This window comes from Cibotium barometz, chromosome 14 (assembly GCF_041138505.1).
Source record: "Cibotium barometz isolate CiBa-2024 chromosome 14, ASM4113850v1, whole genome shotgun sequence".
Classification (NCBI taxonomy): domain Eukaryota; kingdom Viridiplantae; phylum Streptophyta; class Polypodiopsida; order Cyatheales; family Cibotiaceae; genus Cibotium; species Cibotium barometz.
In genome coordinates, this window is record NC_141059.1 from 14124284 (window position 1) to 14141296 (window position 17013).

Here is a 17013-nt window from a genome sequence, read left to right on the forward strand (position 1 = left end):
ACTAAAGAGAGTAATGACATTACCCCATTGACTCAAAAGATATTTTAGCACAAACTTTGGCACTCGTACAAGAGGAGCCAAATCCCCCAATTCTTTTGGTTATGCTTACTGGTGGCCTCCCCATTAATTTTTGTTGCAGACCCCTTCTGCCCAGATGCCTAATAGCTTTTGAGACAATATAACGTTGCATATGGAGAAGTAAAGCTATTCATAGAATTTTGGCCTCTATAGCTGAACTTATGAGCAAATTGAGGAGATATACCATCATACTTGGGTGTTATTGTTTGGCTCACTCAATCTGGTTTTTGACACAACCATAATGATATGCAAAGGGGTGGCCCAACGTTGCATGCTATCAGTGGATATTCCTCATGCACAGTATACACCACCTCTGTAGAAGATTGATACTTCTTGGGAGATCATTGCCAATATCACAACTTGGCAAATACACGATACTCAATGCATTTGCACTATCTAGGAAGATATTGTTCACTCTTATGGCCCAACATTGCATGCTATTGGTGGATATTTCCTCACACACAATATACACCACCTCTATGGAGGATTGATACATCCTGGGATATCATTGCCAATATAGCCCAAATATACGACACACAATGCAGTTGTACTATCTAGGGGGAATACTCTTCGCACTTTGGTGGCCACATGGCTAGAATACACAAGAACCATCAAGATTTGCACAAGCAAAGCGCACTTCTTTTTTATGAGGGAGTAGGATCACGGGATATTTTCTCATCGACCCCCCACTGATTTAGGTCAACGTACATAATGGGATGAGGTTTCTTTGTTCCAGCTCTAGTAGTGATTATGTGTGTGTGTGTGTGTGTGTTGCTCCTAATTCTATTTTGGCATTTTATGTCGGTAGGCCATCTTCAAAGTCCCCTTTACCCTGTGGAGCACGGTGGTGAGAAATTAATGGCAGAATATTCAACCAAGGCTTATAAATATATTGTTGCTGTTTCCATAACTTCAAGGCTCAACCATTGGCAAAATACATTTCCTTCAAGATTCGTAAACTAACCAACAATGCTTGTTAGGGATGGTTCTGCATTCTTGAAGCTGATTTTTAGTGCATATTGCAACAGCGTATAAATAAAAGTCCATCTTGAATTTTTTTTGATGTATTGACATATTTTGAGTGTGTGTTAAATCGGTCTCCTTCACAATGTAGCAAATGCACCCTCAGGGTTTGCTGTGTGTGTGTGTGTGTGTGTGTGAGAGAGAGAGAGAGAGAGAGAGAGAGAGAGGTGGATGTCTTTTGAGTTATACCCTGTCGTCCAAACAAGAGATGCTTAAATGCTTACTAATCACTCTCCGTCACTTGTCATGCAGCATTATGAATGAGTGATAAACAAAGCAAAACATCCATGAGAGTAAGTGATCTTCCAAAATCACACATTTCACCCATGTGCGGTACGAAGAAGCTTACCAGATACTGAGTCCATTCTCACTTCATCGATGCGTAGACAATTGATAGTGACATACCTGAAGGAATCCAGGTAAAACCAATAAATGTTTTTTTTGGGTGTGTCACAGAAATCCAACTATACAAGACTTTACTAACACCTGACCAAAGCAGGGCAATACAAACAACTTAAGTTGCATGCAATGCAAGACAACCACTTTTTACATGAATGGTTTGTTGTTTTCATGGAGGAAAATCCTGAAAAGTAAAGTGAACCATCCCTAGCATAATGTATTGTGTGCTGTGAGACGGTATACTGTTCTATTGTCACCTCGTGATAGCGTAGATTTGCGATCATGATTCATAATATCTGACCCTGTTCAGAATCCAAATCAAGGTATTTGATGCTTCCATGTTCCCCTAAAGAGGCTCAAACAAAGTCAAATCCTTTTCCATGAGGAGCTCAAAATCAGAAGGAAAACTACAAGCATGGCTAGCAATTCCTTCCTGCACACATTTGCCTCCCAACAAATTGGCCTTCGACAAAACGACGTGGGTCTTGTGTGGAATGCTTGAGACAGCACTGCTTGATTGTATGACTTTTTACAAACATACAGCTATTCGTCGGCTTTCTGAATCCAAGAATCGATCTAAGGAAAGGCTTGCCAGCTAGACAAAATGCTTCCACTCCTGCAACGTAGAATTTCAATCATAACAACTTCCAGAATCTGTACCAGTTACATCAAAATTCATGTATTGAGAAATATCATCTTCATCATCTTCTTTACTGTCACTGATTCCAGAAGCTATTCCTCCTGCATCCATGTCATGGTAGGATGAGTGAATATGTGTGTTTGATTGTTCCCATGAGAAAGAAACAGGGCCTTGTGTCTCCGAGTCCTGTAAGTTTAATAGTATAGGTGCATGTTTCCCATCCACAATCAAACCATTGGTGCTAAATGGCTCCCTAGTGCTGTCATAGTGTTTAGCAGCCACCTGCCTTGCAGTGTTCTTTTGAAGATACTCATTATCATCACCATCGAACTGTCTCCATAAGCAAAAAGCTTGTACCTCTTTTTCATTCTGTAAACTCTGACTCTCCAAGAGGACAGACGGGTGCATTACACTGGCAAGCCTGTCCACAATGGATTTGTTCTGCGTGTTGTGCGCCTCCGAGAGGATGGCTGGGTGTGCACCACTGGCAAGTCTGTCCACAGTGGATTTCTTCTGAGAAGTAAATTTAGTTTTAGAATCTACCAATCCCAGATCATTTTCATGGCAACACTGACTCCCATTCCTACTGGGCTGTTCTTCTAAGATCAGGTCTCGTCCCTCTTTCTTATGTGTGAACTCCTGTAAAAGCAGCACAGATGCATGTGGTGCGTCTTCAATCAGTCCATCAACATCACATGAATCCTTGGTATTTGCAAAGGGGGGCTTGCTTACTTCCCAGCTTGTTTCTTTTGTTTTGAAAACACACTCTCTCTCTTTCCCATTCGCAGAGTCCTCTGAGTCCAACAATGTATGCATCTCTTTCCCAGTTGCAGTGTCCTCTGAGTCTAACAGGGTATGCATCTCTTTCCCAGTTGCAGGATCCGACAATGTAGTTGCATGCATCCCATCAGCAGATAAACCATTCACACTAAGAGGCTCTCCCACTTCTATCCATTCAAGATGTTTCAAAGCAGCAGGTGACCATTGTTGTAAGAAGGAATTGTTTACAATGAATCTGCAACACTGAAGAACATAGCTATTCTCTTTTTGAATGTCATAATCTAGTAGCTTGGACAATAGCATTGGCCACTGCCGTGCATTAGTGGTGTCCGAATCAGAATGTTGTTTTCGGCATTTATGCCTGGGGAGAAACGCACTGCCAGAACCTTTTCTGTTGTGGCCATGTCTGTTGGGCACTTTGTCAGTATTATTCTGATTATCCATTTCACCACTGCATGAAGTATGCTGTAACTCTGTATCTTGGATGTCATTCTCCAATTTTGACACCTTCCCTAAAGGTTCTTCCTGGAGTGGAGTGACTTTGATTGGTTCCATCTCAGCGATTTCATGTGACATCTCGGAGCCATCGCAAGTCCTCTTATTCCCAACCAAATTCTTCCCCTCTAAGTCATCCTCTAAAGCTCTGCCATCCGTGATTGCAATCGCATTTTCAACCATGCCCTGTTCTTTAAGCTCAATGTTTCTGTCAAATCTGCTTGGTCTTTGACGGTTGTCGTGATGTTCGGCAAAATAGTACGCAGGGATCTCAGCCGCTTCAAAGCCCAGCTCTTTCTGCCTAGCAACATCTCCCATGTGCTGCAAGAAAAAAAATCAATGAGCAATTATTTTGACACCAAAATACATGGCTGTGAGCCCTTCGCTTCTTGAAAATTCAAACTACCTGGCAACGCTTTTGTGATTCTTCATCAAAGAACTCTCCCTTGGCTTCCCTCTTTTTCTTTTCTTCAACCTGTAAGTTGCCATGCAGGAAATAAGCACAGCTGCTCCACACATTGTACACATATTCCAAGTCCCTGCACAGCTGATCCTTATACCTTACACAGAATGTTTGCAGAAGTTGGATAGTTGTTTTTCCACTCTTCTCGCCAGTGTGTTTCCTCCTCTTTGTTTTCCATGGATCGCAAAGCCAAAGCCCTAAAAGGGGTGATTGCAGCATGTCAAACGCATCAAAATAAGGCAGCTAATTACAGAGCTACTCTGAATGTTTACTTATATGCCTTATAGGCTTTCTAATTTGAGATGCTAAATGTAGAAATGGACTTACCTGTGACCTACAAATGTTTTTGAAGGACTAGCCTTGCCATGTTCAACTGCCTTGTGCTCCTTAACAATTTTTCCTTTAGCATCAGAAGGTACAGCCTCTTATAAGCATCGAATACTCTCCACTTTATATCAGCAACACTATAACGAAGTAGTTTATTGATTGATCTTCAAATTCGAGAAACTTTCAATGCTAGATTTGTCCAGCTGATTTTTTACCACGTTTACAAAAGACAAAAATCTATTTTTTTTAAATCCTTTCATAATACCTTGGTATGGGAGTTCCAATGCATACCATTTCCCACACTTGTGGACGTGTAAGATACTCAAAGGATTCAAGCTACTAAAACTCAAGACAACAGAAGAATTTAAAATACCTCTTAGCAGATATCTTAAGATTCGCCTTCTACTTAGGACCTCTTTTTCTAGCAATTTGTCTGTGTCCTCTTTTTCATGTAAAAAGCCCTAAATTTCAAATTACCCACAACAAAGAGAAACCCACTTTTTGTGGAACTCACGCACACCAAAAACACACGTTCACAATCGAAAAGAAATGGTTATGTCAAGCTAGCCTGTTATCAACACAAACCACGGAAAGTAAACAAACTCCACAGTGCAGGTCAATTAGTCAAATGAGGTTTGTCACATTACATCTCAGCCAAACATCAAAATGCAAGTACCTCTAGTTTTGGAAAATTTGGCAAAATCCTAAATTGGCAGCTTTGCCTCAGAATGGATGTAGTAGAAGCAAAAATGAACTTCCAGCTGAGAAAAACCTCGTATCAAATGTGATTCCACTTTGGATAAATAAGTGTGGTCTCAATGACCTAGTTCCATCAACAAATTGGTGACATTTGTGCCTAGATAGAATGCAAAAGAATATGCCTACTTGACATCATCTGGAGCATTAAGTTGCCTAGAGTTACCGAGCAAATGCCAAATGCACTGACATGTGTATCATTTAACCCCGATGCTCATGGACATGTTTGTTAGCAGTCATTTCCTGTCTGTACATATTACGCTGTGAGGGTCTTTGTTGTGGGTGTGCCTGCCCAGGACTTTTCTCCATTTTTTCCATGTTTCTCCTGTTTTTCTAGGCATGGGGGCTGTCTACTTCAGGCTGACTTCTCCTGTTGCTGGCTGACTACTGTACTGTTGGCCAACTGCCACTTTTCTGCTGGCCGACTAGTATTTCCAGTCGTGGAGTTGGGGGTTCTTTTGCCAACAAACTCCAGGCTCTTCAGTAGGAGGTTCTTCAAGCTAGGAAGGAGATATCTTCAGAGAACATGGCCATCACTTCGTTGTCTCATCTGACCTCTCAGTATTCATCTTTCTACTCCTCTTTGATCACCAGTGGGAGTGTCACGTGTATCCCGCACTTGGATGCCACATAGACATATTTGTACAGAAGGTGCAGGACCTGGGATGGAAAACTGGTCCCATGTGAGCCCAGGCCAGGACGAGTCAGCCAGGGTTCCATTCCAATCGTCCAAGGACAGGTGTGCATTGTCTTGCACATGCGTCCAAGGACAGGTGTGCATTGTCCTGCACATGAAACAGTGCCAGTCCCCCTCTGGAATGATGTCAGTGGTTCTGTGTATCTGGTATGATACTGGATGCCAGATCACTGTTTAGACATTTAGGGTTTGCATATAGGAAAGGGGCCAGCCCATAGGGCTAGCCAAGGACATATGTTGCATAGTTACCACAGAACGGGAACGTTCCGGGAACGTCGGATGCTAGAACAGGAGCCATATCAGTCATAAGACGACGCAGCCAAACACACTCAACAGTAGTAGTGTAGGCTGCTCTGTACTCTGCCTCACAAGATGAAGTGGCCACTGTGGTCTATTTCTTGCTTAGCCAAGAAATGCATGAAGCGCCAAGGAAGAAACAATTCCCACTAGTGGAATGTCTGGTATCAAAATCACCAGCCCAATCTGAATCACTGTAAGCATGTAACTGCATGTCACCCCCCTCAGGATAAAGCAACCCAAGAGACAAGGTACCCTGCAAATAACGGAATACACGCTTCACAGCTTGCCAATGTGACAACCGTGGGCTGTGCATGAATCTGCTCAACTGAGAGACTGCATACTGAATATCTGGCCTTGTATTACACAAGTAAATGAGGCACCCAACAGCCTGAGCATATGTAGTGGCATCAAAGGAAACACTGTCATCTTGTAGTGACAGTTTCATCCCAGGCTCCATAGGAGTACTAATAGGCTTGCAATCCTGAAATTTAAACTTCTCCAGAAGTTTAGCAACATAACGTGATTGCAACAACCCAATGCCTCTGTTATCCTGCACAAACTGTATGCCCAAATAGTAATGTACAAGGCCCAAGTCAGACATGTCAAATGTCTGTTGCAGTATCTCTTTAAATGCTGCAATTTTGTCATCATTTGATCCCATGAGCAAGAGATCATCCACATAAAGACTGATGACCAGCAGATCTGTCTCTTCTTTCTTCACATACAAAGTGGTCTCTGATGGACTGTTCACAAATCCCTGAGTGAGTAGAAAAGCATCTATTTTTGCATACCAAGCTCGTGGAGCTTGTTTCAAACCATACAAGGCCTTTTTCAGCCTGCATACTTTCCCCTCATGACCATGTTCTGCAAATCCCATGGGCTGAAATACATAAACTTCCTCCTCGAGGTCCCCATGTAGGAATGCAGTCTTTATGTCCAACTGGTGAACGACCCAACCACGATGTGCAGCCAATGCAATGACACACCTAAGTGTCGACATACGGGATGTAGGAGCAAATGTCTCCTCATAATCAATGCCCTTCTTCTGTGCATAGCCCTTTGCAACTAGACGGGCTTTGTACCTGTCAATGGATCCATCTGCATGTCTTTTCAACTTATAGACCCATTTAGTACCAATGGCTTTCTTGCCTTTGGGCAGATCAACCAAATCCCATGTTTGATTTTTTTTTAATAGAATCAATCTCATTCTGCATGGCTTTGTTCCAATGCACATTATCTCGTGCATCCACAAATGAATCAGGCTCATCATCATCCTGTAAACTGGCTGCCATAACCAGATTCAAATCCATGATGTGTGCATGCTCATTGGTCCTTGTCTCCCTACGAGTACGACCAGCAAGAGGACCCTCTAAATGGCTGTCCTGTAATGTCCTCAAATACCATCTAGGTATATGTCTGACCTGTGGTGCCTGCTGTCCCATATTTGGTTCAGCTTCTGGCTCATTTGGCTGCTGAATTTCTGCACCACCTACATCATTTGCTGGCTGTCCAGTACCCTCATGAGTTGGATCACCAACTATGGAATGAAACTCCATGGGTAGTAGACCTTCAAACACATCATTTTCAGCCTGATTTGCCTCATAACCAGCCATGGATAATTCTGATTTTTCATCAAAAATCACATCCCGACTGATGAATATCTTCCTGGATAGTGGGTCATATAACCTGTAGCCCTTGCTCTCACGGCTATACCCAACAAAAATGCATTTTGTGGCTTTATCATCAAGCTTCCTCCTCAACTCTTTGGGTATGTGTGCATATGCAAGACACCCAAAGATATGAAAATGCGATACAGAAGGCTTGCGGCCATGCCAAGCCTCAAAAGGAGTAATAGAAACCAATGCCTTTGTGGGACATCGATTTAAAATATGACAAGCACACATTACTGCTTCCACCCAAAAGATATGTGGTAGTCTTTTTGCCTTCAGCATACATCTGGCCATCTCCATGAGTGACCGATTTTTCCTTTCTGCAACCCCATTCTGCTGTAGAGTGTAAGGAGTAGTATACTGATGTTTTATACCTTTACTCCCAAGAAAGGAATTCAGCACATGTGACATATATTCCCCCCCTCGGTCAGAACGGAGAGTCTTCACCTTGCATCCTGACTCTGTTTCAGCAAGTGCTACAAAGGCCAAAAATGCATCATATACCTGTGATTTCTGTGTCAAAGGATAGACCCAGCATATACGAGAGAAGTCATCAATAAATGTTGCAAAATAAAAGCAACCACCTAATGACTTCGTCTGCATGGGTCCACAAAGATCACTGTGTATAAGTTGCAACTTAGCAGTTGCTCTTAGAGCCTGATCACGTGGGAAGGAAAACCTGTGCATTTTTCCCAAAATACATCCTTCACAAATGTGATCTGGAGGCTTCTCCATGAGAGGTAGATCTGTAAACATATTATGTCGCTGCATAAGCATAAGACTACCAAAATTTACATGCCCCATGCGAGCATGCCATAACTCCGCATCAACCATAGCTGGAGTAAGAGTGAATGCATGATAAGCAGACTGATCCACTGGCTGAAATGCATCCAACTCATAAAGTCCATGACATAATGTACCAGTAAGCATCAAGGTCAAGGCATTTGCTTTGTCTCTGACCATGCATTTATCATCATCAAAGTGGACTTGCATTCCACAATGTGCTAAAGAAGAAATGGACAACAAATTCTTCTTTATCCCTGGTACATATAAGGCATCTGTAAGGCGGAGAATGGAGCCATCAATGGCTGTAAGCTGAATCTCCCCAATGCCACACACTGGATATGAAGCATTGTTGGCACACTGAACAGTTTTGCCAACAGGGGCAGGGCCAACATGACTAAACAAATCCCTGCGAGATGTGATATGCTTTGAGGCACCACTATCAAAACACCAAGTACATGCATGCTCTGTCAAACTGAGTGCTTGTGAAGACCAAGAGGCATCATAGCTGCATGTAAAAAAACAGTAATCCCTGTCCTCAACAAAAGAAGCAGTCTCTGGAGGAGCTTTAGGAGCATCATTAACAGACATCCCAGCTTCCTTTGCCTTCTCTTTGGCAATCCTCTTCCTACATTCCGTGATGTAGTGACCTGGCTTCTTACAGTAATGACATTTGCCCTTCTTCTTGGGCTGTCCATCACCTTTCTTGGTATCCTGTGAAGAACCACCATCACCTGAATTTTGATTTGCACTCTTTGGCTGAGATTTCCCTTTCCCCTTTTGACCTGTAGTAAATGCTTGTTCAGCATTTGTGTTCATATTCATATTCTTCCTCATTTGCTCCTCTTGTAGTAAGAGAGCAACAAGTTCCTGATACTTGAGGGGTTCAACAGCATTCCTCATGCTGAGGTTCAAAGAGGTATGGAAAGCCAAGTAAGATCTTGGCAAAGAGTGCAAGATGGTGGACACAAGCTGTGTCTCAGGAATAATCTCATCCACATTGATGAGTTGCTCTCTCAAATCCTGCAGCTTGTTTAAGTGGCTAGACATATCATCTCCTTCATTCATTTTCTGATTTTCCAGCTCTCTTTTCAAAAATGAGATCCTAGCCTCATTACGAGCAGCATACATCTGCTCCAAAGTCACCCATGCATTCTGTGAAGTGCCAGCTGAACGAATATGAGGTATAATGGACCTCTGAACTGACAATGCAATGAGTGACAAAGCTTGTGCATCCCTGGCATCCCATGTCTTTTGAGCATTTGTTCTCTGAACAGGCAATGGCAGTCCTGGAGCCTGTACCTGTTGTCCTCGTCCACGAGCACCCCCTTGAGGAGGAGTCTCTGGAGCCAATGGACTTGGACGTGGTTCATCACCACTAACAAAATCCCAAAGACCTTTTGCCACAAGCACATTTTTCAGCATAAAACTCCATAAGGAGTAGTGCGTGCCATCCAATTTGTCTTCCTTAGACAAATATGTGAATACATCACTTTGCTGTTGATTTGCCATTATGCTTTACGCACAATGTTGTACCTGTTTACCAAAAAACCCAATAGCAAAAACCCTGATAACAACTGTACTCCACTGAATACAGTTCACCCAAATCTGCCTGCACTCTCAATCCTCTGAATGTGCAGCTTAATGCACCAATGACTGAGTAGAGCAGCAAATGGCGTACACAATGCCAAAATGCCCCAAAAATGCCCAAATTGGCTGCACCCAAACTGTGCTAAAAACCTGTATATTTTTCTTGCTAGAAAAACTGCCTGTTGTGCCTGTATATTTTTCACGGAGAAAAATAAAAATGCCCAAAACTCAAAACCTGTAATGCTTACCAGCTGAGATAAGAGATGATTGATGTACTCATAGACTGTTGTACTGTGCAGGTACTTTACGAAACCAGTCCTCTGTAAGCAAGCAGGTACAGTACGGATTCTGAGGCGACCACAGTACTGCAGGTTCAGTCAGCGCTGAAGGCGTATGGCTGCGCAAGTGACAGTAGGCACTGTCGGGTCTGCAGGCGGCGACTTGTAGTACTGTTGGCGCTGAAGGCGTAGGCGTACGGTGGCTAGTACACGTGCGCTGTACACGTGCGCTCAAGTTATAGGCGGCGTACTGACTAATGCAGTACCCGACTGAAGGCGACCAGGTACGGGCAGCAGGCGCAGAGTAGATCTGACGGCGCACAGGTGTACGGGCTGAAGGCCAACTGGAGGCGACTAGACACGGGCAGGTGGCGCACACGTGCAGCTGAAGGCGGCGTAGGCTTGGTGTACGGGTAGTGTTGAGCGCAGGCAATGTACGTATGATGTACGGGTCAGATGTACGGGCAGTTGATAAAGATAAATGTGTACAGCAATGGGCAAAGGCAAAGCTTCAATGGCTCTGATACCAATTGAAGACAAAACAGGGTTAGGGTTAGGGTTTACAGAAAGCAAACAGGCGTGGAAACCAAGGTGAAGGAGTGAACACGACTGCTGTAGATATCTCAATGATGAAAAAAGTAAAGTACAAGCCACATGATAGTGACCCCTAAAGGATAAGTGTTCACATGTCCGGCCATAAATGTGCCGGGTGGACCAAAACACTTATAAACTGCATATAAGTGAAAATGAACTAAACTGGGGGAAAAAACCTCCACTAACTGAAGTAAAAAGTGCCCTAGTAACCTACTGATGATCACTAGCACTCCTCTGGGTGCATACACAGCATAAAACCCAACACTCTAAACAATTCTTCCAACAACTCCACCATGCCCGACAGAAAGATAACATTAAGATGGTTAAAATGGACACAAGAAAATGGATGTCCACAAAACGAGAACTTGCAGATGCATATGCGCTCACTTTGTAGCACTCTTTGCTGCCCCGCAGCCCCCTTCGTTGCAAATGCATGCCGCTAGGGAAGCCTTGTTGGTTCATGTACAGCCAATACTGTCCCTAGATGATGTGAGTACTATGGAAATTCCCTTTGCTGAAGCAAAATTACAGCAAGCTTTGCATGACATGGGGACATGGAAAGCCCTCAGCTCGGATGGACTAACGATGGAATTCTTCATGCAATTTTGGGATCAATTGAAAGTGCCATTGCTATATATGATAAATCTTGCATGAGAAAATCGAGAATCGCCTTCCTCCTAGAAAGACGGAATGTTAAAACTCTTTCCAAAAAAGAGCTTGTGTGAGTCTTTTCCAGATTGGAGACCCATAACACTCATGCCAGTGGCATACAAATTGGTTGCAAAACCACTTCAAGGGCTCTCTCTATACCGGTTTGCATCCAGCGCAATATGGGTTTGTACCTCAGAGACACATCACGGACAACATTGTGAATGCGTACATTGGCATTGAGTATGTCAAATACACATCTCATTGAGTATGTCAAATACACAGAACAAGATGTGCTTCCGATGCAAGTAGATATTGAAAAGACCTTTTGACACAATCCAATGGGACTTTGTGGCGGAACCATGCGCCGTATGGGCTGTGGTCGCAAAATCAGGAATATTGTTTACTGGCTTTATAAAGATAGCCGGGCATTGGGCATTGTGGATGGAGAACTCACAGAGGCATGGAGCTTAGGCAAATTGGTATGCCAAGGTTGCCCCTTGAGTGCATTACTATATACCATTGCCACATATCCACTACTTTTACATATGGATCACCTTCTCGCCACGCATACTTTCCATGGGATGGTTTTGCCATCAAGTGACCAATTTGTGGGATAGGCATATGCAAATGATTCCTTCTTTCTGCCTAGAAATATTCCGGATGATCTCAAGTCCGTAATGGAAGCAGTTCGCCTCTTCGCATGTGCGGTAGGCCTCAAAGTCAATTTTAGAAAATCCAAACTCTTGCCAATGAAAATTGAAACTTGGCATGCTCATATATGGCCAGGGCAAATAATTGAGCCTTCACAGATTGTGCGTCACTTGGGATATCCACTGGCATGAAACACTACTGCTAATGCACAAGCAGACTGGATATTACAGTGAATAAAAGGGAAGTTATACTATTGGTAGCTTGCCACTTGGCCTCTACATGTGCGCTTGAGAATAGTGCAATCCATAATCATTGCATGTATTCAATTCTTTTTACCTCTTCTGTTTTGGCCGCGGGATCCGATTGATGCCTTTATGTTGCAAATATTAGAGATCTTTTGGAAATCAAAGAACCATAAGAAAGCACTCGAGCTATTGCCAATGGCAAAGGTATATACTCTCCGTATGCATGGTGGACTGAACATCCTCGACATACATATACATGTCCTTGCACGGAAAGCTACTCTATTGTCAGATTTCGAAGCACAACCGCAGCCTTGGTCACGGATGCTAGTGGCCATGTGTGTTAGGATGAAATCCTCGGGCTTTGATAACTTGACTACTACACACTGGGCGGTGGTGTTTGGTCGTTTTGTTGGAAAGATACCCGGCTACCACTTGGCTGACTAGAAAGTCTTGGGGGTACCTTTGGATGCCTGTTGGAGGTGGCAATTTGCATAGCTACTCTAGGGTTGTCGCATGATTGGAAGTGGTGGATTATTCCATATGCAAGAGCATGGAAAGTCGAAGAGCCATACATAGGGTGTGGTGGCACCTTGTCATAGATATCTCCTTCGGCAGGGTTTTTGGGGGGAGCAACGGTTGGGAGATGGGAGCCCAGCCACCGACGTTGCTCAGTGCCCTAGGGTGGTGTGTGTCGCTCCTGCTGCGTGACTTTGACATGGTATCAGAGCTCGGTTGTGTGGTCCTGGGTGGTCCTAACCTCTGTTGATTGAGGTGCTCAAATTGAAGAAGGGTGTTGAAGGTGGCAATTTGCGTAGCTACTCTGGGGTTGTCGCATGATTGGAAGTGGTGGATTATTCCATATGCAAGAACATGGAAAGTCGAAGAGCCATATATAGGGTGTGGTGGCACCTTGTCATAGATATCTCCTCCGGCTAGATTATTGGGCGGAGCAACGGTTGGGAGATGGGAGCCCAGCCACCGATGTTGCTCAATGCCCTAGGGTGGTGTGCGTGTTGCTGCTGCTGCGTGACTTTGACAATGCCATATTGACTAAGAATTTATGTGAGGCTGCAACCACCGCCATGGATCACGCCTATATGTAATGAACTGTGGCACTTACAAAAACCATTGGAGGAAATGTTTAAGAGGGATTTGGTGGAGCGTCTTGCCATTGAAAGAACGCATGTTCCTCTGAAGATGTATGCTTGGAGTTCTCCCAGTGGGTGTGCTCTTGCACTCGCGGTGTATATGTGTCTCGTCATGCCACCGCTGTAGTGCGTAGATTGAGACAGTGTCGCACCTTCTTTGGACCTGTCCGCATTCCAGACTACTCCTGGACAAGGTTTCAGCTTGCTTGCGCATTAGATTTCCCACGCACTTTTTTGGAAAACAGTTCTAGATATTTGGAGTGCTGACAGTTGCACTCCGGCCTTATGTTGTGTTCTTCTCCTAGGTACAGTTCTAGGCTAAGTGGACAATTTGGAGCAGCCCGAACCAATTCATGTTCGGACAGCATATGTCACACACCTTCTCCTCCTCCAAGCTCTCCTTGCAACAGACACTGCACTGTTGTTATGCGAGCCAAGATGTTGATTTGCAGACTTTCTCACTTTTCTTTGACTGTTTCTAAGGAACACTAGTATGGGTCCTTTTGGGACTTGCCATTGTATAGTGCATATTCCTTCGTGGGTTTTCACCTCATATACTAAGGTTTCCCACTAGTAATATATCATTACTATTTTTTTTTTAAAGTGTGGGTGTGTGTGTGTGTGTGTGTGTGTGTGCGCGCGCGCACGCGTAAATAAATGTATGTATGTGTGTATATATATACGCACATGAGCACGCACACACACACACACACATATATATATACATAGAGAGAAAGAGAGAATAAATGTTTACCTGAAGCTTCAAATGTGCACCCTTCCTCCCCACACTTAATATGTGAATTCAAATGGGCATCATAGTATACTGAACTCGTGAAAGCACGCTCACATGGGTCACACCACAGTTGCTGCCGATCTGGTCTGCAACCAGCTAATGTGCATTAGGAAATCTTAAAGCATAAACAAGGCAAATACAAAATATGATTAAGCAAAACTGGTACTTTCATTGTACCATTACTACAGTGCTTTCCTTGCACCTTCTTGTCTTTGCTGTGCCAAAAGAAAGACTGTCTAAAAGTAACAGTCAATAAGGCTTCTCAAAGAAAGTTTCTGGCAGCTCACCTTCCTCCCATGCCTTGGTTATGAAGATTCCCTCTGAATTCACTGGATCTATAGGATTGTGACACTTGCTGACCATTGACATGAGTTTCTTGAGCCTTGCCTGAACAATTGGAGCCGTTCTCTTCCATATCTGGAGAAGAGTGACCTGTCCAGAATTTGAGATGCTCAGTAGACTGAGGCTGATCATTCCTGTAAGTAATAGGAAGTTGCCTTCCGTTTACACTGGGCCGCATCTGTGCTTTATGCAGCGAAAGCAAGTGTGTATCGTTACCTTCCATAACCGAACATGGGTTGCCTGTATCCAAACTTGAATGCCCATTAACAGGAACGGACTGTATCTGAACAATCTTCTGAACATTTGAAGGCTTACATTCCTCTATGCAGAGCTGCTGTGTCTCTGGCTTAGGTGGGGGCAGCAGGTGTGCATAGTTCCCTCCAATGGATGAACAAGGGTGGCCTGTATTGGGTCTTAAATGATCTGTAGTAGGTCCTGAATGTGGCTGATCAATTCTTTGAGTGTTTCGAGGCTGCCATCCATTTGAGAACAACTGCCTCTCTGGCTTATGTGAGGCAATCAACTGTGAATGGTTCCCCCGAAAATACTTGGTAAATGCAAACGTGCTCTTGAAAGACTGTAAAATGCCAGTGTCAGAAATGCATGTTCAGAGTAGGCACTACACCGAAGTAAAAAGGATAATACTTGAAGTGAGCAAGTAACCTAAGACACAATCAGCGGACTTGGTCAAACAAGGTGCATGACATAAACCACATTTCTAAGAAGTATCAAACATCTAAAAGATTTCAATCCGTAGCTAGAGACAATTCTTGTCCATCCAGAAACATGGTTGGAACATAAAACATTACAAACGCAAGCATTCGAAACAAAATTAGGACCATCCACCTGAGGTACAGCTTCCGTTGATGCTGAATTTTCTGGATACCTTGGCTGCCAAGATTGAGCGGATTGGTGACTCTGGAACATTGCGGGAGGTGGTCCGGCCCAGGAAGCATCCATATAAGAGGGCATACCCATCACTGGCACTCCGATGGCAGTTCCATTCACATCACAGACCTGAAGACTTGGTAGATATGCATGTGCTGCAGTAGAGAATGGCATGGGTGTGTAGTGGTATTGCTGTTCCTGTTGAGGCATGCCCTGGCATGATGTCTGAGAAAGTGGATGTGGGTGTGGGTATGGGTGTGGGTGTTGATGGTGATGGTGATGTGGGCGAGGATGTGGATGTGGATGGCAATGGTGGTTTGGCATGGGGCCCTCCATAGCAATATTGTTGTGCCAAGGTTCAGAGGGGCCCTCCAGACCAACATTGTTGTGCCAAGGTTCAGAGGGGCGACACATACCAACATTGTTGTGCCTGGGTTCAGAGGGACCCCCCATAGCAACATTGTTGTGCCTGGGTTCAAAGCCGGGTGGATAAGATGACTGGGGAGGGGCACAGGGAGGTATAGTCTGCCCTTGCCACTGACCAGGCAGGTTGCCGTTAGGAGGAGCTGCAAAGGCAGTGTCGGATCCCGTGCCTTGAACGAAGCTGATCTGGTTGTTGTTGCTAGGGTACGACGGAGGGCCCATCGCTGCGTTGCTCATATAAGCTGCTTGCTGGGCGCCCGGGCCATACACAGCAGTCCCTGCAGCAACCGCAGGGATGTCTACTTGCACAGGCAGGCTTTGATGCTGTTGGGCGAACCCTCCCGGGGGGAAAGGGGGGTTTCCATACACAGGAGGAGCAGGATTAGCAGCAAACGCGTAGTATGCCTGCTGAGGCACCATTTCTGTAAAGCGATGGATTTTCTCTGTCACACAGAAAATCAATCGCGCGAGCAAGCCCTTGCTACTGTCGATGAAGAGAATCCAAGGATCCCCGGGACGACCGTATGCTGCGGTAAAGATCGAAGGATGCTGCAGCCGCTGTTGCTCGGCATTGTGCGCCGTGCGGAACTTAAAAGAGATGTCAAGGTTTTGGGTTTAGCTAGCACCCTAAGTAAGTGCGTCCGTCAAAAAAATTTAGTGCACCAAAGTGGCCAATGTGGAGCCCCCAAAACGCTTTTCTTTTTCTTTTGGGAACAGTAAATATATATATTATAAATATTTTTGGGACCAATAGATATATATATTTATTATCAAAAAAGCTTTACATCATATCAGATTTTACATCATTCAAACTCTCTTTAGCAAGTCACAAACCAAAGGCCATCTGTCATCCTCAAGTGCAAAAGAAGACTGTTCCCATGAAATCTGATAACCAAGCTGAATGCAAGCTTCAATCATACCTTCAGTGGTACAGCCTTTAGGAGACTGCTTCTCCAGAACTTCCCCCTTCCTTGTCCAGATATTAACTGTTGGTCTGGT

General features: G+C 44.2%; 1 protein-coding gene across 2 annotated transcripts; it reads right to left on the reverse strand.

Moving 5' to 3' along the window:
* Window positions 1–1389: 1389 nt before the first annotated feature.
* Window positions 1390–16613, reverse strand: LOC147631687 (uncharacterized). Of its 2 annotated transcripts, XM_086808202.1 has the most exons (8): window positions 15550–16611; window positions 14920–15280; window positions 14649–14793; window positions 14323–14447; window positions 4206–4278; window positions 3976–4075; window positions 3822–3890; window positions 1390–3736 (listed from the first exon to the last, which is right to left on the reverse strand). In XM_086808202.1, exons 1-8 carry the CDS (start codon window positions 16432–16434, stop codon window positions 2132–2134), a joined length of 3363 nt encoding a protein of 1120 aa, XP_086664328.1. In that variant the 5' UTR covers window positions 16435–16611; the 3' UTR covers window positions 1390–2131. The 2 variants fall into 2 exon arrangements, with proteins under 2 accessions (XP_086664328.1, XP_086664327.1); XM_086808201.1 differs by having other exon boundaries at window positions 14649–15280; window positions 15550–16613.
* Between the last annotated feature and the right edge of the window lie 400 nt (window positions 16614–17013).